Genomic DNA, 27,274 nt, shown 5'->3' on the forward strand with positions numbered 1-27,274 from the left:
TTATCATAAGTAATGTAAAAAGTTATACTTTCTGGGACTGGGTTTTGAGAAGAAATCTTAGCCGTTCAGCTTCAGAAGCTCAATCCTTCTGATTTTTTTGCAATTATTTACATAGAGAATCTAGAAGTCTAAGCTTCTGAGTACTGAGAATTCCTGCCCAGGTGTCACACTGGAGACCTTGTGGTCTAAGGCACTAATATCATGGGCTGAAGTCTCTGCCACTCTCTGTCACTGAGGCATTCAATCATTCATTCGCCAGACCATTGGAGCATAGTTGTGTTGACCGGCATTGAATGTGGCTCCATGAAGGCTTGAATCTGGAGGAGAAAAAGTAGCAGGCACGTTTTGGAAGGTGATGGATGAGTAGCGAGTGTTTCAAAATATGTAATATATAGGGTAGCGTCCAGACATAGGATACGTTTGTTTTTTTTTGACAGGGAGAGAGAAGGCACAAGTGAGGGAGGGGCAGAGAGAGAGGGAGGGAGAGAGAAGTGGGACTCACCCAAAGCAGGCTCGAGCTCACGGGAAGTAGGACTCAAACTCATGAGCCATGAGATCATGACCTGAGCCAGAGTCAGATGCTTAATAACTGAGCCATCCAGGCGCCCCACGGTAAACATTTCAAATGTTAGCTATTAACTCTGTGTTTATCATCAAACTACAGAGTAACAGCATAGAGAACTTCTCAGTGGTAATGTAATTCAAAATTCCACCATCCCCGTGCATTCCTAGTTCTCCTTTTACATTCATTTATTCGTTCAAAAAATATTTATTGATCTCCTACTATCGTTGAAACAATGGCATAGACTATTTGCACGTTTTCTTCTCATTTCTATACATAGGCACTCCTAATTTCTCAGAGTGAAGTATCTTATACAAAGGATATTTTCCCACGCTGTTATATGTTCTTTATATTAACACTTTAAACAGTGAGTATTATTCTTTCCATAGCATCATTTATTTGACTATTCTTCTCTTGTGGAATATGAAGCTTCTTTCCAAATTTTCAATATTATACAAATGTGATAATAATTCTCTGAGCACAGAGCGTCTCATTTTTTCCCCCAATAATTTACCAGACTAAGTTCCCAGAAACCTGAATACTGGGTTAGAGGATATAAACAATTTTATGGATTGTGACGCATCCGAGCAAATTTCTGAATCTTACAGGAATAAGATTACGGTGATATTTCGGTGATAATTACGGTGATAAATTACGGTGATAATTTTCTTCATATCCATCACACTGCTTGCCACCTTCATGAAGATCCTGTTTGATTTCTAGACAGAAAATGGAGGAACCCTCTAGTCTCATCAAGAATGCATATACTGGCCATTTCTTATACAGGTTATCTTCCAGATGCCATAACCCATGCACTGTATAAAGGGCTTCCATGAAGCAGGAAAGGCATTTGCCTGCTCCCCAGACTTTTAGCACCTCGTGACTGCCTTAGACCTTATTCCCTAAGCCCATTTCTGTATCTAAACACCCCCCTCCGGCATCACGGGATGTTACAAATGGAAGAGACCCCAAATATCTCATTTTAGAGTTAAGGACTCAGAAAGCCAGGGAGATTGTGAACAACTTCGGATCACAGACTTGGTGGAGAGATCTGGGACGAGATCAGCTGATTGGTAGTGCTGTTAGAAAGTATCAAGGGGGGTGGCCCATATACTAATATTGGAAAGGAAAAGAAAAAACTCAGCATGGCCTTTGGGCAGGTGTGATCTGCACATTAATGAAGTGTTCTAAATTTCGCTCCCTCCCTAATGTGCCCATGGTGTTTCACGTGTACCCTGTTATCACAGGCTGTGTAATTACCTACCCGGCCCAGGGGCTCTCGGCAGTTCATGGCGCACTCTGAAAGTAAAAGGAAGGCTACCATCCCAGAAAAGAAATTAGGAAGCATCAAAATACCAAGAATGACCTCTTCCAGAACATTAAGACTAACCTCTTTAGCATACAGCGTACAAGGTGCACTGGGACCCACCACCTGTATATCTTGAGATTTGGATCCAGCCATTCTCTCGCCAGCATTTCTTTTGTTTTTAATGATTATTTAATTTGGGAGAGAGAGAGAGGGAGGGAGAGAGCCTGTGCGAGTGGAGGAAGGGCAGAGAGAGGGGGGGGGGGAAAGAGAGAATCCCAAGCAGGCTCCACGCTGTCAGCCCGGAGCCCAAGAGCACAGACCATGAGATCATGACCCGAGCCAAAAATCAAGAGTCCGATCCTTAACTGACTGAGCCACCCAGACGCCGCTCACCAACATTTCTTAAAACAGTTTCAAGTTCCTCTAACACATACTGTTATTTTATGTCTTTGAACCTTTGTTCTGGTTGTTCTCGTAGCCTGAAACCAACTTAGAGCCTATACAGCTAGTAAATTCTGACTCTTCCTTCAAGAATTGTTAGACAAAGCCTTCTACAGGATAGCTTCCATGATGATTCCAGGCTGCAGTGGCTATCTAGTCTCTCGGTTTACAAAGGACCTGGGCGTTCTTTTATCACGCTGGGTTGAGAATATTTGTTTCTGTGTCTGTCTCCCTCACTAGACGAAGCTGACCAAGATCAGGATCTGTGACTTATTTTCATATTCCCAATGCTGAGTACACAATACACATTTCATAAATATTTGTTGAACTGAAATATCTAAAATGTCTGCATAAAAGCTTATGAAAACCCTAAAATCCACTGAAGGTGGTCTATCGGGGAAATGTGACTTAGAATGTAATTGTTACATAGAATGCTTAGATCAGCTTTGTTGTATCATTGGCTGGACTCAATGTGTTTTCAAGAAAGAGGTAGTCTATTTGGCCTCAAAATGAGGGAAACCCACAACAGTAGTTTCTCAAAAATCTAAATTGTAACGTCATCGCCATCATTTCCTCTGGGATCTTATTTTAGAGGTACTCTGTAAAGTTGCAACCTCTCCTTCTCTACTAGTTCTTTTCCACTTAACTTACAAATTTGCTCACATCTTTAAAAATCTTTCTTCGGACCTTGTGATCCCCTCTGATTATCATTTTTCTTTTCCATTTTTCTTCATCATTCTTCAGTCCCCTGCAATATAGCTTCTACTCCTTCCCCTGATGCTGAAATTGCACTGGCCAAGTAAGATTATGAGTAACCTCCCAAATGAGTATACTGTTGGTTGACTTTTCCATCATGTTGGACACTGCTGATGGCTTTTTTCTATAATTCCCACCTTCCATGACATGGTGCATCATGATTCTCCTCCTCTGGGACCATTATCACTCAGACATTGTGTCATTTCCCTGTGGCATTCTCTTGAATGCTGATGTTCTCTGAGTTCTGTCTTTCTCACTTTTCCATTCTCTTTTATGTCAATGGGTATCATTTTTTTTGTTGTTGTTGTTTTTACTAACCATCATATCCTATGGGTCTTTCAAAAAATAAGGATACTTGAGAAAAAAGAATCCTTGTGTACTGTTGGTGGGAACGTAAATTATTACAACCACTATGGAAAACAGTATGGAGATTTTTTGAAATATTATAGAGTTGCCAGGGCACCTGGGTGGCTCAATTGGTTAAGCGTTTCGACTCTTGGTTTTGGCTCAGGTCATGATCTTGTGGGTCATGAGTTCAAGACCCCATTGGGCTCCATGCTGACAGTATGGAACCCACTTGGGATTTTCTCTCTCCCTCTCTCTCTCTGTGCCTCCTTCATGTGCTCTCATGCACATGCTTTCTCTCTAAATAAATAAATAAATAAATTTAATTAAAAAAATAGAATTACCATATGATCCAGCAATTCCACTTCTGGGTATATATCCAAAGGAAATGAAAAAAGCATCTCAAAGAGATATCTGCACTCATTCATGGCAGCATTATTCACAATAGTCGAGGTATAGAAACAACCTAAGTGTATGTCAACCAATGAATGGATAGAAAGATGTGACACAAATAAATATAAATACAATGAAGTATTATTATTCAGCCATCAGAAAGAAGGAAATTCTGACATGTGTGACAACACAGATGGCCCCCGAGGGCATTGTGCTAAGTGAAATAAGTCAGAGAAAGACAAATACTGTATGGTATCACTTATATGTGGAATCTATAAAAGTCAAACTCAGAACCAGAGTAGAATGGTGGTTGCCATGGGGATGGGGGAGCAGGGAGATATTGGTTGAAGGGTACAAAGTTCATTTGCAAGACAAATAAGTTCTGGGGATCTAATACACAGCACGGTGATTATAGTTACTACCACTGTAGCTGCCAACAGGGTAGATCTTCAATGTTCTCACCACCAAAAAGAAATGGTAACTATGCGGCATGATGGTGATGGAAATGTTAGCTTAATGTTATGGTGGATATATTGCAGTATATAAGTGTAGCACATCAACATATTGCACACCTTAAACTTACACAATGTTGTATGTCAGTTATGTCTCAATAAAGCTGGGGGGAGAAAGGGGGAATATTTCAGACAAATGAATAGACTGAACAAAACAGAGAAGCAGAAAACAGAGAATACAGAGAATGTGGAAAAAGATAGATAAGAGCTTCCCCAAATAATTCTAAGTTGGATCCGAACAGAAAATCAAGCTGGAAATGCCGTGTGGGATCAGGCAGGAACCAAGACGCACGTGCTAAAGTAGCCACATTATTAATTTTTGTAACCTTTTTCCCAGGTTAGCAGCATGACTTAAAAACGGTCTTGTTTTACATTTCACCCCCCTTGAGGCTCCACATGGCCAATAATCAATAAAACAAACCCGGGGCACCTTGCTGGCCCAGTTGGAAGAGCATGTGACTCTTGATCCCAGGGTCATGAATTTGAGCCCCACGTGGGGTGTAGAGGTTACTTAAATAAATTAAAGTTGAGGCACTGGGTGGTTCAGTCGGTTGAGTGGCCGACTCTTGATTTTGGCTCAGGTCATGATCTTATGGTCATGAGACTGAGCCCCACATCAGGCTCCTTGCTGAGTGTGGGGCCTGCTTGGGATTCTCTCTCTCCCTCTCTCTCTCTGGGCCCCTCCCCTGCTCACGTGTGAGCATGTGCACTCTCTCTCTCCAAATAAACTCTAAAAAAATAATAATAATAACAATAACAATAAATAAATAAAACAAACCTACATTGGACAGTTTAACACTTCATTTTCAAAAAAAAAGATTAGATGTTCCTGGAAACCAGGGCTATCTTTTGTTAATACCCAACATAATGCCAAACATAATCACCACTCAAACAATATTTGTTGCATGATGACTGACTGATTGAATAACAGACCAAAATCTCTTTAATTTGAACCGGTAGGAGAAAAACTAGTCAAAATCATGCAATATTCTCAAAGAATACAGAAAGTAGGATAAATTTATTTAGGAGAATTAATTATACATGAAATGTTTCATGATACTTTTAACCAGCCTTAAAATATTATTTCCTGATGTTGGATAAAAATCCTCTCATTTTTCTTCTTTAAGTTTCATTGATTTGTGAGTCGATCTCTCCCTCTCTCTCTTTCCTCCTTCTCTCTCTCTTTCTCTCTTTCCTCTTTCTCTCTCTCATCATACAAAAGCAAATCTGGTCCAGCCTGGGATGAATCCTCACGAATTTTTGTGATGAGTTGGTCTAGACTAAAGTAGATTTATTTATGGATTCGCCAGTGAATGGTCGATTTGCTATGATTTAGCTTTAGCCTCTTAATTTTGCCTTTATGTAGTTCTTAAAGAAAAAAATAAAATTTTCACACAGATATTTTACTGTTTTCGTTTGTTAGCTTTGATCATTCAAGAGTAGCTATGTTTTGGAGAATTTTTATAATCCATGCTACTGTTGAAGAATTCTTTGGCAAATGTAAATTTGTATTTTTCATCTTTTTCCTTTCATGTGTGTTCCATTTAGACCAGGAAATTGACATTTCAGCCCAGAAGACTTAGGCCAGATGTTAAGTCCACTGGTTGAAAGATGGATTTCCTGCCCTAATAGGTGACCTCTGAAAGCAGAATAGGCTTTTTCTTAATGGATAGACTGTCCAAATGACCTCATTTCTAGAACAAGTGGCCTTTGTTCAGTGTCTCTTTGCTATTGGAATCAACATCATCTGATTTTTGAGGACATTTATTAGATAAAGAGTAGCTAGCACCTAGCTGTTTCATTTATAAGGCATAGGGAAAATTTTTGCCTAGACAATCCATTTTCTGTTTCTTTAAAAATATTTGTGTTTATTGAGAGGGAAATGGTGTAGAAAATCTGGTGCCTGCTTACCCATATTAATATTTCTTTTAGATTTCAAACCCATTCAGGCCAGCACTAACCATAGAAGCAGAGCATGTTATATGCTTCCCTAAACAGGGAATTGTTTCACGAAGCTTGACCAAGGCACTATTTCAAGAAGTAGCCATGACCCCAGTGTCCTGTCATTCAAACTTCTATCTCCATATGTGAGAAGCTCATTGAGACATTCCCATGGCATCACCTCTTTTGATGAGTTCTTCACCAAGTTCATTTATTTATATCTTCAATTGTGTAAGGCAGCTCAGAAGAACTGAGATAACTGAGCCTTTGTGTGTGTGTGTGTGTGTGTGTGTGTGTGTGTGTGTGTTCGCGTGCACATGCACCCATGGCTCTGTGTGTCACAGGAAGTGCGATTTGAAAGAAAGTAACCAAGAGAGGACAATGGCTTTGAATGATGAGGGGGAGACCATATGACTTACTCTACATGGAAAGGAGGGGGGGGCAGATTGCTTGAGAAGGAAGATATATGTTTCTAAGATTCTAAAATGATAGAATTTTATAGCCGAAGGGAAAGTTGAGTGTTTTTTTGTTTATTCTTTTCCGGGAACAGGAATGGGGGTGTTTCATTTTAATAGCCAGCAGATAAATTTTACTAGTGTTAAAATCTTGCTCCTTGTGATATGAAACGTTGACTTCCTCGCAAAAGACATAGAACAGCATAGAGCAGAACCATATAGAGAGTTGGCATCAGTTTGGGCTGTTAGGGTTTCTAAATAAGTCAACCCTAAGACTCAGGGTTGTTCCTTAAATAATTTATCCAGCAAATACGTGACTCTGTAAAAAAGTGAATGGTAAAAAGGATATCATACTTTTCCTTTGTTTTAATGAGTCAACATGTATTTTTTTCCGGGATGTTAGTCACAGTTCAGTGCCCCCCTCCTTTTTAAATAGCCGTACACAAGTGTCTTTAACCATAAGTTATTTTTTGTTGTTGTTCAACCAAAGCATCCTGGCTCCTGCTTCATTTCCAGATAAGATTGTAATAATCCTCTATGCTTAGCGGGATTAATTGAGTAACAAGAATCTTTTGTCCTGTGGCACATAATATTTTGGAACTTCAAAGAAACAGAGCAACAGTTTTGACTGGAGATTTTTAATTTAATAGAAAAAAATTCTTTTTTTTTTTTAACTTTTTAAAAATTTATTTATTTTTGAGACAGAGAGAGACAGAGCATGAACGGGGGAGGGGCAGAGAGAGAGGGAGACACAGAATCGGAAGCAGGCTCCAGGCTCTGAGCCGTCAGCCCAGAGCCCGACGCGGGGCTCGAACTGACGGACCGCGAGATCGTGAGATCGTGATGTGAGCCGAAGTCAGATGCCCAACCGACTGAGCCACCCAGGCGCCCCATAGAAAAAATTCTTTTTTGCAAGTATGTTTAAGTGATAGGGACAGCCTAATAGGTGTTCTTATTGGGTAAAGTTTATAAAATGGACAAGGTTGACGAAGAAATTTGGTTGGTAGACGATACTTCCCCGGTATGCTTTTAAGCCTTTCCTCGCACAATTTGGAAATATTTAACACAATCTCTGGTCTCTTATCAGCACTTTTTTTCCCCCTTATGCTCTCCTAATCTAAAAAGATAAATAGGAGGGCGTATGATTCCAAAGATAATGCCCTCTCCGTGTTCCCTTTTTCTCCTCTCTGAGGTATCAGTTTGCTGTCACATCACCAGGGGTCTCTCTACAGGACACTATCCTCGTGTTAATTCAGAAGTAATTTTATGAGTTGAAGTCTTTTGGTTCTTTGCCTTAAACGTTGTGAAATCACTATCGGCAGCCCAGCAGAATCGTCCATTAGATGCATCACTGAATAGTTCAGAATCCTCGTATTTCAGAATTACAAATGGCCTTTGAATACTAGTAGGCCTGACGGGATAATTCCCAGGCAGAACCTCGGTGTTTACACAGCATCGACACAGATGAAAACCTAACGGGTTAGGCCAGTAACATAGCTTATCAGGGTGGAAGAAGAGATTTCAGAGCAAAGTATTTATGGCCCCGCATCGTCCTTAGGCTTATTTACCTTCTCTCCCGAGCCTGTGGTCCGTCTTTACTGTGTTTTAATTCCTGTTTAGTTTTCTCTGAGCTCTTTTCTCATCTCTCTTACCAAATATTTTGAGACGAAGAGGTTTCTAAACAGGTAATGCTTTAGCATGAGGTTGGCTCATCTTTCAGGCATTTGTGAAAAAAAAAAAATGTGTGGGATCATCAAGGGAAAAATGTAACATTGCAGTCTGTCCTGGAGGTTAGATCCCCAAGGCACTGCCGGACGCCCAGCATTGGAGTGCCAGAGAGCGTTGCTGATGGTAGGCCAACATGAAATGAGCTTATCTATTTTCATTGCTTAATTTCAGAAGGCAGTATGGTAAAAAAAAAAAAAAAATGAAATATCGATTAAAAAAAATAAACGAATAAGTTGGGCTATTTATAATCTTTCAGACCTAATCTCTGCTTAATGTTACATTTCCTCTGCAGAATAGGTGTTGTCTTTAAAAAATACCAAGTATTTCCACGACGCTGTGTTCCTGAAACAGGTACTCTTCTATGGATAATTTTAATTATCAGTTTAATCCCAATATTTAATTGCCCTTTAAAGCCAAATATCGCTGAGCATCTGATTTGGGGATCGCCACTCACTTATCTCGTGACAGTTTTTTTTAACCAATTAATGTTTTTAAAGCAATCTCCCGGTATCGTTTTTCGAGATATTGCATTTTAAAACTTCGCGTTTCCTCAGCCATGTGTTCTTTTTCCTTAGTCTGACATTTCCATGGTTCCAAATGGCCCTCAGATGTGAGCAGCTAGGGAGGCTTGTTAAAATACAGATGGCTGGTCCCACCCCCAGACTGTCTCATTCTGTAGGCTTGAGATGGGGCCTGGAAATGTGCATTTCCAACAAGTTCCTAGGTGATGCCACGGCTTCTGTTCTTCAGTCTACACGTTGAGAAGCAGTGATCTAGATAAAATATTGTAAACTATTGACAGATGTTGTTATTGCTGGTAGGATGGACTAAGACCGTGGCAGGGGAGATGGAGAGAGGTGGATGAGTTTGGCAAGTATTTAGGAAGTAGAATCCACAAGGCTTACCCATGGTTTGTTTATTTATTTCGAAAGAGAGAAAGAGAGCACACGTACCAGCTTGAGTGAGTGGGGGAGGGGCAGAGAGAGAATTCCAAGCAGGCTCCACGCTGTCAGCTCAGAGCCCAACTTGAGGCTCTGTCCCACGACCATGAGACCACGAACCCAGTCGAAATCAAGTGTGGGACGCTCACCTGACTGAGCCACCCAGGCACCCCTTATCCATGGTTCAGACGGGACTGTTGGTAAGCGAGGGGAAGGACTCAAGCAGGTCTCTTGACTTTGGTAGCTTGAACAAATTCGTGGATGAACAAGTACTGAAATATGAAACGAGCAGGGTGGTGGATCGTGGCGAGAAATCATAAACTCCATTTAAGGTTTAACTGAAATATTTTTTAGATGTCAGGCACCTTGCCTGACCTAGAGTACATTTTCAGTAAGTGACAGATGTTGTTATTGCTGTCATTACCACCTTTACTACAAAAGCTGACCAGTCCTCACCGCCCCACCCTGCCACACGGAACCTCCCAAGTCCTTTCCTCAGCCACCGTATTTAAAGGCTAAGAATTACTCCTTTATGCAAGATGTAGGTATGAACGGGGAGATTTCCTGCTGATAGCTACCCCTTCGTGGTATGAGTGGATAGGGGAAGGAAAAGCAAAGGGAGGGAAAAAGGAGGAAAGGTTCTAATTAATAGAGAATTATTGCCTGAGTTATTACAGATAGCCTTACAACAATCATCTTAAATAGGCGGAATTATCCCATTTTCCAGATGAAATAAATAACTTGCCCAATGTCTTATAAAAACCTGAGTGAAAATTCAAACCCAGCTCTGTCCTGACTCCATTACATTTGGGCTTTCTACTCCAAACTCTACCTTTAATGCCAAGCAATAGACTTCTTTGTCTTTCTTACGTCACAATGATGACCTACATAGACTGTAGGCAACACCCGACAATTGCTAGTGACTTTTAACCTTTTAAAATCCTGACTCATAGTGAGAACCACTTTTTACACAGCATGCCATATTTACATTCATACATATATGTCTCGCTCTATATATATGTGTTACACATCTGTATGTGCAGCAATATGACTGAGACTAATTTTCAAGAAATAACACTCTAGGGGGTGGCACTTCTGACTCTTGATTTCAGCTCAGGTCATGATCCCAGGGTTGTGGGATCGAGCCACACGTTGGGCTCCAGGCTGAGTGCGGAGCCTGCTTAAGATTCTCTCTCTCCCTCTGCCCCTCTCCCCTGCTTGTGCTTCCTCTCTCTCTCTCGCTCAAATAAAATTAAAAAATAACTCAGTGAGATAGGTATTATCAATATTTAATCTCTATGAATGCAGTCTGATACTCCTCATTCATTGCAATGAATATATATTAGGATCCACAGAACTGATTTCACAATCAACTTTTGGGTCTCCACTAAATCGCTGGGAAATCTTCTGGAATTCCTTTTCTTGCCTTGGAATTCACTCACCAACACCATGGCAATTCCAATTAGAAAGACAGAAGGGGTGAGTAGGATTCCTGGGTACTTTGTGTATACACATCTTATGAGTACATGTATACTTGCCTACCCTGCAGATCTTTGTAAGGGCAAACATATTACAGTGGAGATGAAGAACTTCAATTTTTTAAAACGTTTATTTATTTTTGAGAGACAGAGCACGAGCAGGGGAAGAGCAGAGAAAGGGAGACACAGAATCCGAAGCAGGCTCCAGGCTCTGAGCTGTCAGCACAGAGCCCGACACAGGGCTCGAACTCACGAACCGTGAGATCACGGCCAGAGCTGAAGTCGGACACTTAACTGACTGAGCCACGCAGGAGCCCCTAAAAAAAAATTTTTTTTAATGCTTACTTATTTTGAGAGAGACAGAGTGTGACCGGGAGAGGGGCAGAGAGAGAGGGAGACAAAGAATCCGAAGCGGGCTCCAGGCTCTGAGCTGTCAGCACAGAGCCTGACGCGGGGTTCCAACTCACAGGTCGTGAGATCATGACCTGAGCTGAAGCTGGATGCCTAACTGACTGGGCCACCCAGGAGCCCCAAGATGAAGAACTTTTCAAAGTAATCAGGGGCGCCTGGGTGGCTCAGTCGGTTAAGCGTCCGACTTCAGCTCAGGTCATGATCTCACGGCCTGTGAGTTGAAGCCCCACGTCAGGCTCTGTGCTGACAGCTCAGAGCCTGGAGCCCGCTTCGGATTCTTTGTCTCCCTCTCTCTCTGCCCTTCCCCCGCTCACACTGTCTCTCTCTCTCTCTCAAAAATAATAAACATTAAAAAGAATTTTTCAAAGTAATCAAGTCATCTGATTGTGCTACGTAGCTGTGTTTACTTGGACTGATTGTTCAAGTTCTCTGGAGCCCATTTCTTCTTACGTGAAAGGAGGGATTTTACCCAGATCACCTCCCAGGCCCTTTTTCACCCTCATGGGATATATTATAAAAAGCTCTGAGTAAATGGTACTGTATCAGATCTGAAATAGTATGACGATGATCATGATGTTGATGATCAGTCTTTTACATGTTGTTCAAAAGCCCTAAAGAATTTTTTTTGGAGTTTATTTATTTGAGAGAGACAGAGACAGTGCAAGCAGGGAAGGGGCAGAGAGAGAGGGAGAGGGAATCCCAAGCAGGCTCTGTGCTGGTAGCGTGGAGCCTGACACAAGGCTCGAACTGACTTAACTGTGAGCTCATGACCTGAGCCGAAACCAAGAGTCGGAGGCTTAACCGACTAAGCCACCCGGGTGCCCTGCCCCTGAAGAAATTTTTGAAAGCAAAGATTGACATTAACTAAAGGAGGAAAGATTCAAATTTGGGAGAAGTAATCGGGCTCGTTTTGAGCAGACACATTATGAAGTCAAGGGCAGAGAGGTTCAGCTTCATTTTAAAAAATGGTCATCAACATTATTCCTATTGTAGAAGTTGAGAATGACTCCTCAAAAGTTCTTACTTCTCTACAGACAGCAAAATTGTGGGTATCAACACACCCCTACCCCCCACCCCCAATGTTAGTTATCTCATTTCCCCATACATTTATTAGGGAGCACTGAGAAAAGGAGCTTAAATATCTAGGGTAGGTTGATTTCTAGAAACACCAAAATGTGGGCTAAGGTTTAATTATATTGATAGGTGTATATGCGTTGTTGCTTAAAAGTACCTGTCTTTAGATGACCCTGAAATATAATATCACCTCTGAGGACTTGGGTAGCAATTAGCAAGGCTTTGCCTCATCTAGGATGGGGAAACTGAGCGAGGAAAGGTTAAATGCTTTGCCCCTAGGTCATCTGATGAGTCAAGAAGAAAGACTCATGATTGGTGCTGGAGACTTAGTCCTCCCCAACCCGGCTCCTGGCACCCTGATTACTTGACTTCTTGCTTCATCCCTTGCCCGAAAGTATTTATGTGGAGAACAGGCTGCCTCCTGGTAGACGCCGCACGGTTCGTATTTTCTTGAATTGAGTAAGTTACCATGTGACTAATACATCGAAATTCTCAAATACACCAGTGAAATCAACCCTGAAAGGTTGGGGTTTTTTTCTTAGTTTCATGTCTCTATCGATGTGATAATGATATTAGTAAAGCCCGCCACTGCTTTAACTAAAATTATTGGGGTTCCCAGCATCTCAGAGCACACATCCGGGGTACCTCCTGCATCCGTTCAGGAAAGCACAGGCCTGGTCATACTGACTCAGTGCCCAGCACTCTTGACCCTTCAACCTGATGCCTCCTTACTCTCAAGGGAACACTTCCTCATTGTTTTTCTTCCCTTTCAAAACTATTGTCATCAGGGATTACGCTTATAAATGTAATTGCTTTTTTTAAAGTTTTTTTTTTCTTTCAATTTTGAACTTTCCTTAAGGGCTATTCATCCATGTGCATCGATGGATGGTGCTCCCAGTAATTAATGCTGTAGCAAGGACGTTTCAAGGTCACGCTCTTATCCCCTCCTTTTCTGTGGACTCCGAAGGAAAAACAAAAACAAACAGGAGAGGCCTCTAAAACAAGCAAGGGCTCTCTCTTCCTGGAGCATTTCACCTGCTTTTATTTTATTTATTTATTTTTTTTGGTACCTCTCAGCCCTTTAACGTAGGATCAGTTTCCTTGTGGTTTCTTAACGGTTACACAAAGGGATCAATCACCAAATAAGATGTGTCATCTCCCAGGGAAAATTCTCTTGAGTGGGTTTTAAAGAATGACTCATAAAAGGATAAATACCTCTACAGGGCTATTTCCCTTATAAAATAAACCCGTCATGGATCTTGTCCTTGGAAAAACACACACACGGAGTGTGTGTTGCCTCAGTGGTTACAACCATAACATTTAGCTCCGAAACTGGCCCTTCCCTATGCTCTCACTACAAGGCAACCATTAAAACCCAAAGCGCATTTTCCCTAAACAGCCGAAACCCCTAGCAATGCAGGGCATTGTGGGCACCCAGGAACCAAAACGTCCCGCTCATAATAAAAACGGTGCACACGATGGCTCGTGCCCAAGGTTTCACGGCTGTTTTTGCAAGTCTCGGCTGACAGCTTCAGAGTTGCATTTCCTGGGATGGCTTGACTGCACGCGGGGCGAGGTGCGGATCGATCGTGCAGCGACACCGACTCCTCGCGAACGCTTTCGGCGGCAGTCGCTTAAAGATCCACTTTCTCGAGTTCCTGTGGCCCAAAACGTTTCCGTGCATGGCGCGACTGGAAGCCTGCGCAGGCGGGAGACGCAGCGCGGCTGCTCTTTCAACAGGCGATTTGTTCTCCTGTCTGTGGCTCATTTCCATGCAAAGAGCCTGACATCAGAGCACCTTTTGTTGCTAAACGCTTTCTTTAGCGTCGAGGGGAGAGAGTCATGTGGAGCTGGAAGAGCTCATTTTCCAGAGAGGGGTCCCGAGGCGCGCCCGGCCGGTCGCCGAGGCGCCGCGCTCAGCCCAGCGGGGCCCTGCCCGGACTTGCTGGAAGAAATGAGTCGCGTGCCTTAGCGAGCTGGTCCCGGCCGCGGGAAGAAACGCCTTCGCCGCGGCTTTAGGCGCCGCTGGGGCCGCCGCGGTTCCCCGCCGTAAAACTCGTTGGTGCGGACTTTGCCTTCCGCTACCCCGCGGCCGAGCCGAGCCGGGCTGGGAAAGTTTCTGGAGTTGTCAGTCGCGCGGCCCGCCGCCACCTAGAGCCGAGGCGCGGGCGCCTGCGAGGGGCCCCCGCGGGGTCGCCGGGGCCATGCGGCGCGGGGGCGCGGCTCGCTGACGCGGCGGGCGGGGACCGGCGCCGGGGGGCGGGCGGGGGGGCCGGCCGCGCGCTGGTGCGGAGCGAGGGCGCCCCGGGGACCCGGACGCACGGCTGGCGCGCGGGACGCGGCCATGGAGGACGCGGGAGCAGCCGGCCCGGGGCCGGAGCCCGAGCCCGAGCCCGAACCCGAGGGGGGCGCCGGCATGTCCGAGGCGTTCTCCCGGCTCTGGAGCGACGTGATGGGCATCCTGGTGAGTTACCTGCAGCCGGGCGGGCGCGGGAGGGGCGGGGCGAGGGCAGCCCCCGCGCGCCCCGCGCTCCCGGCGCGCTCGCCCACCTGGCAAGCCCACCGCCTCCGACTCGTCCTGCCCTCGCTCTCGGTCCCGGGGGGTTAAGAACACACCGGTGTAGGATTTCAAGCCCTAATGAAAAAATAAGCAGCCGCAGATCGCCTCAAAGATGTTTCTTAACCAGGCGGGCACGATAATCTGGGACACCTGCTGAGAAGTTGGCGTGGCAAAGGTTAGAGTCCTTCAAAGAGTAGACGTAAATAACTAGCATTTGGCTGTTGCGCGTTCACAGTTGGATTGGGCCGAGGCTGATGTTCCCGATGCTTATCTCTTCACCATTTGTTGTCTGACCCCGAGAGGAAAACAAGCCATCTTCTTACTGGGAACCACCAAAAAGTGTGCTTACCCTGTTGGCGGTGGTTCAGCTGGTAGCATTACAGCATATTTGTTGTTTTATGTTTGGAACTAAAAACAATAGGACTTATTTTGCTAAATCTGTGCTGTCACGTATTTTGAAATGTCCAGTAAGTAAAACCGCCCATGGACTTGGCATGATTTCTGAAAAATAGTTCTTAAGCATGGAGGATGAAGCTTTAACTTAACTTGTTTCTGTTCAGAGCCCTGGGGAATTAGTAGATTTCCTTTGGTGGAACTGTAGGTAGGCAGGTAGACTGGAATCAGATGGGTGGGGGTTATTACAGTCAGACATCTTAGTCCACACAGAAAACGTCGAATTTAAAGAGTTGGAATTGGCGGTTGTTGGCAAATGCTCTAGATTTACTTTGGGATCTCTTAGTTTTCTAATGGAAGGTGTAGTTTTAGAAAGAAACTGGGGATGTTGAGAAGTGTACAGGAATGAAGCTTTTGGGCTTTGGAGTGAGTGAAGCCGGGTCAAATCCCCACTGTCCCATTGACTGACTGCACAACCTTGGCCAAGGTGTTAAACTCCACTGATCTTCAATTTCATTAGCTGAAAAATGAGGCAAAGAAGACTTGCTCAAGTTTTCTGAGGTTTAGTTAAGTTGATGTATAATTAGTGCTCCGCATACTGGCATATAGTAGGTACTCAATAAACCATAGCTCTCTCTTTTTTCCCCCCTGCAAATAGTCTTGTGTCTCATCTTTCCAGACATCCTGAAGTGTCACTTAATTCATTTTTAGATGTTCATTGGTGTTTATAATTATTCCTGCACAGAAAACCAGGGAAGATTGGTCAAAGATTTCTGCTTTTCTCACTCTCCAATATTTAAAAAAATATATATATATCAAAAAAAATGTAAAACCTCGGGGCGCCTGGGTGGCTCAGTTGGTTGGGCGGCCGACTACAGCTCAGGTCATGATCTCGCAGTCTGAGTTCGAGCCCCGCGCTGGGCTCTGCGATGAGAGCTCAGAGCCTGGAGCCTGCTTCTGAGTCTGTGTCTCCCTCTCTCTCAGCCCCTTCCCTGCTTGCTCTCTGTCTGTCTGTCTCTCAAAAATAATAAACATTTAAAAAAATGTAAAACCTCAAGTTTTGGCATTTTTCTGAACATCACTGATGAAAATAGGCCTTCAGTGAAATTTCAGAAAACCCAGTGACTCTTTTAAAGTTGTGGTGATAGTTCATCGAGCCCGAAGCTTATCTTGTTATTTCTTGCTTAGATCCTGCTCTGTAAATTTTTAGTCACTGAGAAAATTGGTCTGATAACATCACCATGCATCTTTTACTAGGGCGTGTCTGTAGAGGGGAGAGCTGCAGGGACTCACTTAAATGGGGGTGTGGGTTCAGGGTTGTTTGGGACGGGGCGGGGGGGGGGGCATTGGTAGGTGGCACTTTCTGAAGATTTGCTTTTCCCTTCGCTGGCAGATTCCAGTGCTGTTGGGGCAGGTGTAGCAGTGTTCTTTGGTTGATTTAAAAGTTGGGGTGGAGCTTCAGAAGCTCAAACCTGTTATTCAAAGGACGGATATAGGAGAAAAGAAAATATGTGCTTCTTAAAGAGCCCATAGTTCAGTGTGAGGCTGGAAAGAATGTAAGTGATTGTCCCGAAGCGATTGTGTTCACTTCTGTTTTCCCATCTTTTAGACAGTCTTATTTTTCCTTTGGGGTAAATGTGGATATCAGGATTGTTCCTTAGTAAAATTCTGAGGAAGATATGGTTTATCTCTCCTTTATGCATGTCTGTAAAAAGTCACCAGGTTAAAAGGATCTTTATTCTTTTAGAAAACTGTCATCCAAGTGTCTATAGGAGACTGTCTTTCTGGAAATAAATCGAGACACAAAATTGACAGTTGATTTTCTCTGTTGCTTGAGATTAAAAAAAGTACCATTTCCTTCAGTTTTTAAATAAGATTTTGCAGCCTATCAGCTTACACAGGTGAAGTGACTTGACCAATGGCACACATACACCTTGTTAGTGACAATGACAGATTCTTTGATCTACACCAGTTAGTAGGCTGATGCCATGATACTCCATAGTTAGCCATCCCGGGGAAACTTAATAGAAATGTCACTACATTCACTGTTTTATTTATTTATATATGTTTTAAAGTTTGTTTATTTATTTATTTAGAGAGAACAAGTAGGGGAGGTGCAGAGAGAGAATCCCAAGCAGGCTCCACACCATCAGCACAGAGCCCAATGTGGGGCTCGAACCCATGAACCATGAGATCATGACCTGAGCTGAAGTTGGATGCTTAACCACCTGAGCCACCCAGGCGCCCCGTATCTGCTCTTTTAGGAAAATGCTACTTGGAAGGTTCTTTTTAAGTACTGAACTTGAGGAGGGGAGTAGAGGTAGTAAGGGAATTACACATCCAAACATACTTCAAAGAATTCAGGCACAGTTGCTACTTTTCGGGTTCCTCTAAGTGTAGAAATCAAACCTCCAAACCTATTAAGTTAAAATTTCTTTCGATGAATGAGCATAGCTCCCTTTTCCAACCTGAGAGGTGCGGAGCATCAGCCCTGAGATTTTCGTAGGTTCTCAGCCTGGGAAGGGTGTTGCCCCAGGGGCATAGATCTCAATAAATACAGGATGGTTGTTTGAGTTCATTGGGACACATTTTGCATTTAAATGAATTTCAGTCCCGCACAGTTCTGAACCAACCAGTTGCCTTTAGATAATTGTTAACAAAATGCTTATTTAGAGAGGAAATAATAGTATAATTTATGGCATGAGAATGTTCGAGCTGTGCTAGAATGAATAAATGCTAGTAAGTGAATATGCAAATAGAGAATTAAGAGAAAAGGAGCTTACCGAAACACTAACCATTGTGAATGCCTGCCTGGTGGGCAGGGTCAGTATTTTACTTTTTTTTTTTTTTTTGAAATGTCCAGTGCCTGGGACTTACTGGATCCTGAGAACATGGTTTTCTTGAATGGAAAAGGAAAAAAAGTATATACTTCTTAAATGCAGGAGCCACATGAAAATACAGTTCTGTAGGGATGGTACTTACTCTAATGGGGTGCATTTATGAAGACATCAATAAATTCGTGTCTTGCTTGAGCGGTTTCATCATGCAAACCAGAATCCTGGTGCACCCACTGGAAACAGTAATGGCACGTTGTGAAATGTTTGTAAACCCTGAGCAATCAGGCCACGGCTTTCTTGTGAAATGTGTTCTTCTTCTGTTCCCTAACTCTGCAACATGTGGCCCGCCCGGGGTTTTCAAAGCATGTCAACTTTCACGAGGACGTGTTTACATTTCTGCTGAGAAGTGCAAAGCAAGTTAGAATCCTGTGGGATTTCACTCTTTTATCTTTATGCTGCAGACACAACATTCCTTTTTTTTTTTGGTGGGGGAGGGTAGTTTGTAAGAGTAGGAATTGCTAAGGTTATTAGACACGGTAGATCACTTTTCCAGCACTGATTGTCCATTTGGTATGTTGTGATGGTTAAGTTTTTCCTTCAGAATTGGGAGGACTTAAAGCTTAGCCAGTCCTTCGAAGCTGCGGGCTTGCTGGGAAGGAAGGAGAAGGGAGTCAGTAAGTGCCTATTGTTTGCAAGATCCTGCGAGATGCACCTCCCCCAAACCTTATATTTCCTCTGTTCCCTGCTCTGTTCCTACAATTTACACCCACTTCCTAGCAATGCTTAGAGAATATCCATTGTATGGGGATACTGTGGACCTTCCCCAGTTCTTATTCCTATATAAGCCACAGTTTGTACATAGTAGGCTTCAGTCCAAAAACTATTAGGTTTATCCCGTCTTGCTATTTACTAAAGAATGTCGTTTCAAGAAAAAAAAAGAAAAAGATCCTCCTTCGCTTTGTAATTTTAGGCAAAGTGTGGGGGAGGGGAGATGTTTAGTAAGACCCTTAGGGGGCTTTTAAAATGCGAACTCCTTTGAAAGCTTTAATTTACATATCCTTTGGGTGGTGTCTGTGGTACAGCCCATCCACTAAAGACTTAATTAATTTTAGGTCTTGGAATTTGAGCATCAGCCCCAGTTTCAAATATTCTGACTTCATCTTAATTTTATGTTCCTGTTCACCAGCTGAAATGTGGCTTTTATAAGTGGAAGCTGCAGGGTGATGTAGCGCAGGGAGCGGAGAGACCTTGGCCGTGAGCCCTCCACCCCCTCCTTTAGCGGAGGCATTAAGGGCTCAAGGTACAGAGCAGGGCTCAGAACTGCGGCCTCCTGATTTTCAGTTCTGTGCCAGAGACAAAATTAAGTCTCATAATTCTGGCTGGAGTCACTGAATCTGTTGCTGTCGGAAGAGACCCCTGCACTGCAGTGACCTTTCACACTCCCCTTCTCCCCACTTTCCGCCTTCGTGGGCCATTCTCTACCCGGGAACTCTTCCCTCTTCCACCTGATTTACTAGCCACATTCAAGTTTTTCACTGTGTCCTCCGACTCTGATGATAGAATGCAGCCTATGGGGGAGGGCCAGGAGGAGGGAGGGCCAGGAGGAGGGAGGGCCAGGAGGAGGCAGTGCTCCCAAGCAGGAAGTCCCGGTGCTGTCCTGAGCCCTCCCCACACTTACCTTACTAGATACCCTCTTGTGACCAGTGAACACTGTCGTCCCCATCTTACGTGGAGACATCCACATGGCTCTCCTAAATCACACAGATAGTAAACAGGCGCTGGGATTCGGATCATGTGCTGTTTCCCAGAAATCAACTGCTAGTTACGGCTTTATAGTTTATTCTCTCATGTATCTACCCAGGCATTTTTTTTTTTTTTTTGGCTGTCTACCTTTTTGCTCAAGCTGTTGCCCCTGGCGGCACTTGCCCCTGACTTCCAGAAAGACAACGTTTTGTAGGAAAAGCAGCAGGCCCCTGATCCCTCCTGTAGATAAACGCTCAGCCCCAAGGCGTAGTGGGCAGAGAGCGGGGTGCCCACGGAGTGGAGGCGGGGTGGTCACTTCACAGGAATGCCTTTCCGTTTAGACCCCGGCCTTGAGTTGGGCTTTCCCTGAGAGGTGTTCTCCAATGAGGGTTCAGGAAGAAAGAAGGGAAGGGGGGCTTTCTGGGCAGAGCCAAGGGGAGTAAAGATGAGAACACTGAGCACTTAAGTGGGTGCAGTCATTCTATGGGCTCTAGGGAGAAGCCGTTGTTGCAGAATTTGAAACTGACACCTGACATGATTCCTTCTGGGTCTTGCCAAAGTAACTTTGGTGGGTGACGAGTTGGCAATGGTGAGAACCTGGGCTAAATGTTTATGAAGCATTATCAGTTATGTGTCTGGCTTCCATTAGTCCCCGTGTTTTTACTCAGTATCTCTAGGTAGTCAAGGACTGCTCCCTGCTAACTTGCTTTCGGCGATTCTCTTAAGCTCACAAGCTCTGTTCCAGAGAACAGCAAAGTAGAGGGAAATACTCAGTTGTGCAGACTGATTCAGGAGCAAATCTGTAACTCAACTTTACAAAGGACATAAGAGGAAAATCTATAAGTAGTAGTTGATCTAACGTATTCTTCTATTTATTTAAAATTTTTTTTCTAATGTTTATTTTTGAAGGAGAGAGAGACAGAGTGTGAGCGGGGCGGGGTGGTGGGGGGGGGCAGAGAGCGAGGGAGACACAGAATCCGAAGCAGGCTCCAGGCTCCGATCTGACAGCACAGAGCCCGACGCGGGGCTCGAACTCCCGGACAGCAAGATCATGACCTGAGCCAAAGTCAGTTGCTTAACCAACTGAGCCACCCAGGCACCTCTAACATATTCTTTTAAAGAGTGCTTTTTGCTTCAATCTCACTGTGATATACGATGAGCTTACTCATGGTTTACACACCTTCTTATCATACGGTAGAAATAAAATTAATCTCACAGTAGTGAATTTAAACGGATAGAGGCTAAGGCTCTAGGATTTAACTATTCCATTTAACGCCAGGGAGTATAGACTAAGACTGACACTGTAAGAGTTAACCAAACCTTCAGACTAATTTTTGTGACCACTTGGATTTGTCATTTTTCAGATGGCACGCTCCTTTATTTATCGACTTACTTTTGGTAATGAGACCCAAAAATGGTAGGTCTGTTTCTCATTAATTGTGCTCCCAGCCCGCTGTCTAGTGGCCCCATGTTTTGTTCCCTAATATGTTTCCCTGAGTAGCATGAACTCTTGATGAGATGAGACGCTTCATGGAGATAACCCAGCTTGTATTTTTTCTTGCCTGTCAAGTCAGGTAATACAGACACTCTCGAACCGACCCTGGCCACCTAGGCTTTAGGGGATCTCTGAGACCCAGAAGACAAAAGCAATGATGATAAGCTACTTTTTTCCTCTCTGTAATCAGTATTCTTTCTTTTCTGAAGGGCTCTCCTATTGTCTTTCACCTTTCTGAGATGATTGGTAAAAAACATGAATAAGTGTGTGTTTATAATGAATGCCCTCTGGACTGTTGTGCCCTGAAGCTCTCCTTGGTGTCTGTGATGCAGATTTGATTCAGAGTTAATTTGGTTGCTTCGTCCTTTGTTAGGAAACTTCCTTTGTTAGTTTGAGGAAGGTTGGTACCTGTACTCTGAACTTTTGAGCTTGGTTATGGCTTCATTTTCTCTCCTGGTATTTAGGTAATACTGGAATTAAAAGTGAAAGAAAAAAAATGCATGTAATTGTAATTTTAATTAAAAGTGCCACTGGAAGAAAAAGTGTCATTGAGGAGCAGAATGAAAAAAATCTCAGTATGTATCCTGATCTCTCGTTACTTTAAAAATTTATCCTAGTTAATTTTGTGGATGTTAATACTTTCTTAAAAAAGTTTATGTGTTCAAGTTATCTCTGCTCCCAATATAGGGCTTGAACTCTCAACCCCACGATGAAGAGTCACATACTCTTCCTACTGAGCCAGCCACGTGCCCTTGGACTTGTACCCTTTTGCCTAAGACTTGCTATTCGCCAACAAATTAAAAAAATTTTTTTTTAATGTTTATTTATTTTTGAGAGAGAGAGACAGAGAGAGACAGAGCGTGAGCAGGAGAGCGGCAGAAAAAGAGGGAGACACAGAATCTGAAGCAGGCTCCAGGCTCTGAGCTGTCAGCACAGAGCCTGTTGCAGGGCTCGAACTCACGAACTGTGAGATCATGACCCGAGCCAAAGTCGGACGCTCGACCAACTGAGCCACCCAGGCACCCCTAAAAAAATTTTTTTAAACAAAAACAATGAGATACCCCTACACAGTTGTAACAATGGCCAAAATATGGGAAACTTCACCAAATGCTGAAGAGGTTGTATAGCAACAGGAACTCTCCTTCATTGCTGGTGGAAATGAAAAATGACAGAGGCACTTTGGAGGACAGTTTAGTGATTTCTCACAAAACTGAACATACTCTTACCATCCAATCCAGCAATTGTGCTCCTTGGTATTTACCCAAAGAAATTCAAAACTTACGTTCATGCCTAAACACACACAGATGCTTATAACAGCTTTATTCATAATTTCCAAAACTTGAAAACAACTAAGATGTCCTTCAGTAGGAGATTGGATAAATAATCAGTGGTCCATCTAGACAATGGAATATTTTTCAACACTTAAAAGAAATGAGCCATCAAGCCATGAAAAGACATGGAGGGACCTTCAATGCATACTACTCAGTCTGAGAAGGTTTCTGACTGTGACATTTTGGGAAAGGCAAAAGCCATGGAGAGAGTGAAAAGATCAGAGGTTGAGGGGAGTGGGTTGTTGTGGGGGGAGAAGGGATGAACAGACAGAGCACAGAGGATTTTTATAGTGATGGATACATGTCATTATAAATTTGTGCAAACCCATGGGGCGCCTGGGTGGCTCAGTTGGTTAAGCCTCTAACCCCTGGTTTCGGCTCAGGTCAGATCTCACGGTGCGTGAGCTCGAGCTCCTGCTCACTCTCTCTGTCTCTCTCTCAAAAATAAAATTAAAAAAAAAAAAGAATTTTTTGTGCAAACCCATACACAGAATGTACAACACCAAGAGTGAACGTAATGTAAACTTTACATTTTGAGAGATAACGAAGTGTCAATGTAGGGTCATCCGTGGTAATGATGTTCTGCTCTGGTGGATCTGATGGGTTTTTTTCTTTTCTGTTTTTTAAGCTTATTTATTTATTTTGAGAGAGAAAGAGAGCAGAAGTGCAGGAGGGGAAGAGAGAGAGGGAGAGAGAGAATCCCAAGCAGGCACTGAGCCGTCAGCACAGAGCCCGATGTGGGGCTTGAACCCGTGTACCATGAGATCATGGCCTGAGCCCAAATCAGGAGTCAGACGCTTAACCACCTGAGCCACCCAGGCACCCCTGATGGGTTTATTTCACGACCGCCAAGCAGTTGTCCATTTCTCAGCGGACATGGGCCACAAATCTGACTCAAGTCTGACACTGTCTACCACAGGTTAAAAACTCAGTCCTAAAGACCCAGTCGAGATTGTCACCTGTGCTTCTCACCTGTTGGCTGCAAATCAGAGGTTCCCACAACTTCGTCTTCAAGTTGGATGAATTTGCTAGAGCAGCTCCCATTTGCTAGAGAATTCATGAAACCAATTTACTTACTGGATTAACCAGTTTATTCTAAGGGCTATAGCTCTGGAATATCCAGATGGAAGAGCTGCCCAGGGCAAGGTACATGGGAGCTTCCATAGCTTCCATGCTCTTGGGGTCCCACTTTCCCCAGAACACCTGGTGTTCACGAATCTGGAAGCTCTCCGAACCCTGTCCTTTTGGGTTTTGATGGAGGCTTTATTACGTAGGCACGATTGATTTAAGTCGTTGGCCATTGGCTATCCATTGAACTCAGTCTCCAGCCCCTTTCTCCTCCCTGTAGGTGGGGGTGGGAGGGATGAGACTGAAATTTTCCTGCTTTCTAATCATTTGGTCTTTCAAGTAATCAGCGTGATCTTGAGACTCTCTGGGGGTGCCACTCTAATGCACTTCATTAGCATAAACTCAGCTGTGGTCCAGAGGGACTCTTAATGAACCGCAGAAGATACTCCCATCACTCCAGACATTCTGAGAGTTTTAGGAGGCCTGTGCCAGAAATTGGAGGGAAACCAAGTACATCGTATCTGATTATAAATCACAATATCACAGTGGGAGATACTGATAACGGGGAGGCTACGCATGAGTGGGGGTTGGGAGATACATGGGAAATCCCTGTACCTTCCCCTCAGTTTTGCTATGAATCTTAAACGGGCCTAAAAAAAAAAAAAAAATGAAGTCTTACTAAAAAAGTCATAATATATATTTTTAAAGTTTTAAACAGAAGAGTAACAGAATGAGAACATATAGAAACGAACACAAATGAAACATCTCAGAAGATGGAAAGATTGTTTTGTAGAGTAGTTAAGAACAAAGGAAGTAGTTCAGACTGTTAGGGATCAAATCCTGGCTTCAGACACTTGGTGGACATGTGGCCTGGCGAGTTCCTGAACCATGCTGTGCCACAGTTTTCTCCTCCGTAAAATCAGCCGGATCGCCACCCACGTCATCTAGTAGGGTGACATTAACTGAGTCACTAAAACTATGCACGGCATATGGAAAGCAGATCACAAGTGTTCATTCTTTTGAGGGGCGCCTGGGTGGCTCCGTTGGTTGAGCGTCTGACTCTTCGTTTTGGTCCAGGTCACGATCTCGCAGATTGTGGGATCGAGCCCCATGTCAGACTCTGTGCTGGGCATGAAGCCTGCCTGAGATTCTCTCCTTCTCTCTCTCTCTCTCTCTCTCTCTCTCTCTCTCTCTGTCCCTCCCCCCTCTTTCCCTAAATAAATAAACATTAAAAGAAAATAGTTGGATCTCCTTTACTTAGAATGTGAATTAATTTTCCTTCAGTTTCATCTTTAGACGGAAGGATGATCTGATTCCACGTGTTGTTTGCAATTGATACCTATTGATTTAATTTATGTCACCTTCCCTTTTCAAGATACATGACTTAAAAATAAATGCATAAATTGCTTCAAAGTATTAACCTCAGGTTACATGTTAGGAAATAGCTGTTAAAAATATTCTCTATACTCCAGAGAGAGAATGTATAAAACGTGTGAATAGGCAGAATTTTCTGGAGGCAAGAAGGTATCTGTAATGAAACCATATTTTCTGTTTAAATGGTGTTCAGATTGCAATAACATGAGATCTTTTTTAACAGTTGACCTGTCAGAAGCATGTAAGATATCGAAAGCATCCACTTAACGGATGATTTTATTTTTCGAGTGTCAGACTCATGGGAATGTACTAGATCTATTTTCATTATCTTGAGCCTTTTTGGGAAATATTTTCCCCGGGCTTTATTGAATTGACTGCTGTTTCTGTCAAGGTTGCCGTTCATTCTGGATCTTTGCATCTTATTTAGGAGTCTTCAGTCTCCAATGAAGAATTTCTAAAAATATCGCATGGGAGTATCCCCACCAGAGCCCAAAGCAACGTGCAAACATTGCAGTGTGAATATGATAGAAAATGGAATTTGCTGTGATTTGAGGAAGAATTGTAAGCTTGTATGTATGTATATATTTATTTATTTAGAACATAAATGGGGGAGGGGCAGAGGGAGGGAGGGAGAGAGAGAGAGAGAGAGAGAGAGAGAGAGAGAGAGGGAATCCCAAGCAGGCCCTACACTATTAGTGGGGGGCCCGATGTGGGGCTCGAACTGACAAACCATGAGATCATGACCTGAGCCGAAGTTGGACGCTTAACGAACGGAGTCACCCAGGTGCCCCAGAATTGTAACCTTGGGGTGAATAAATTTTCCACTTAACATACATTTTTATTTGGGGGTAACTTCACTATGCATCTGAAGACAGCCAGAAGGAATCTGAAATTTTTCGGAAAGTCTATAAAGACCATGAACGTTTTCTAGTGGAAAGATAAAACGTTTCAGTCTTAAGGCATATTTTTTCATGCATTACAGTTTAACTGAAAACTGTCTGCAAAAGTGTAGCTTTTGGGCATAGTCTGCTGCAAAAAGGTCAGTACTGCCTCTGCGGTATACGTTCCTCTGACTTCGGTAACATGTGGGCTCCAGGTGGGAAGTTAATGAAAGCCCCTCGTAACACTGATGCGTGTGGCGATTTGCCTTGATGAGGCTATTAGGAAATTGAGACTCCATGATGAGCTTTAGACCACATAGGTGTCAAATGATTCATAAATGATACATGAAAGATACAGTAAAATGCGAGTGATGTAACTTGAGCATTAGCACAGAACTATGCACTGTTTCAACAGAGCAGAACGTCAGACAGTAAAACCCCCACATTCTGTATCAAAGAACTCCCTAGCTTGTCACAGTCCCTGAAGAGCTGCACATTCCAGACCTTGTGTCTTTAGAAGGCAGGACGCCTTTCCACGGCGGACGAGCTTCGATAGAAACTGGGAGGGGTGACAAATAGAACTAATTCCCTCCTTCAACATCAAGAGATTTTTAGCAGATCACATCACTGACTCTCAGAAGTGCTGCTCTAGAGATCGGATGATGCCTATTGGCATTGGTATGATTCCTTGCACTTCATGGGGTGTCTTTACATACACTGACCGGTTTAAAACTCTTACAGCCACCAGCAGCCCAGTCTTGTTGGCAGCCTCTATTCTTTAGCCTGGGAGTAAGCTGGGGTTCCTAGTCTCCTTTTCAAACACGCCGACGTTTCATTGTCCGTACGTCGATACCCACAATTCAGCAATTGCTAGTTGGTTTTGGCTTCTGTAGATTTTGGACTTCTGAGTTTAAGCATTCGCTGTGAAACCCTGAAGCTGTGTCTTTGCAGATGTTTTGCACGTTGCCTCCTGAAGTAGAGCAGACCCAGGTGGCTGTGGGCCCTGCTCTCCTTGGAGCAGTTTGGGGGTGAAGCCAGGAAGTGGTCTGTGTTGCCCCATTTTCCACCCAGGCTGCCTGGTGTCTTCTGGGGTGTTGGGCGCCATGGTGTGTATAGTCAGGGTGGCATCCACTCAGGACTTTGCAGGCTCACCTCTTCCAAGGAGGCAGAGAGAAGCACAAAGGTCTGGTGTCTCACTGTCACTGGGTTGCCGCGGATTCTGGAACCAGCCCCGCTTTAGTTCTCC

The 27,274-nt window shown here is 43.6% G+C and overlaps 1 protein-coding gene across 4 annotated transcripts in view; it reads left to right on the plus strand.

Moving 5' to 3' along the window:
* SASH1 (SAM and SH3 domain containing 1) overlaps positions 1-27,274 on the plus strand; it is a 314,865-nt gene that overhangs the window by 105,815 nt on the left and 181,776 nt on the right. Inside the window, exon 1 of one of the 4 annotated variants that reach the window (XM_078447428.2) lies at positions 14,158-14,810. The exons of 2 other annotated variants lie outside the window; for them this stretch is intronic. In XM_078447428.2, the coding sequence (XP_078303554.2) occupies positions 14,691-14,810 (120 nt within the window). In that variant the 5' untranslated portion in view covers positions 14,158-14,690. Of the gene's footprint in view, positions 1-14,157; positions 14,811-27,274 lie in introns of those variants that run through there. One more of the 4 variants, XM_078447436.2, reaches the window with a different exon arrangement.

Source organism: Panthera onca, chromosome B2, assembly GCF_046562875.1.
Source record: "Panthera onca isolate mPanOnc1 chromosome B2, mPanOnc1 haplotype 2, whole genome shotgun sequence".
NCBI classification, from domain to species: Eukaryota; Metazoa; Chordata; class Mammalia; order Carnivora; family Felidae; genus Panthera; species Panthera onca.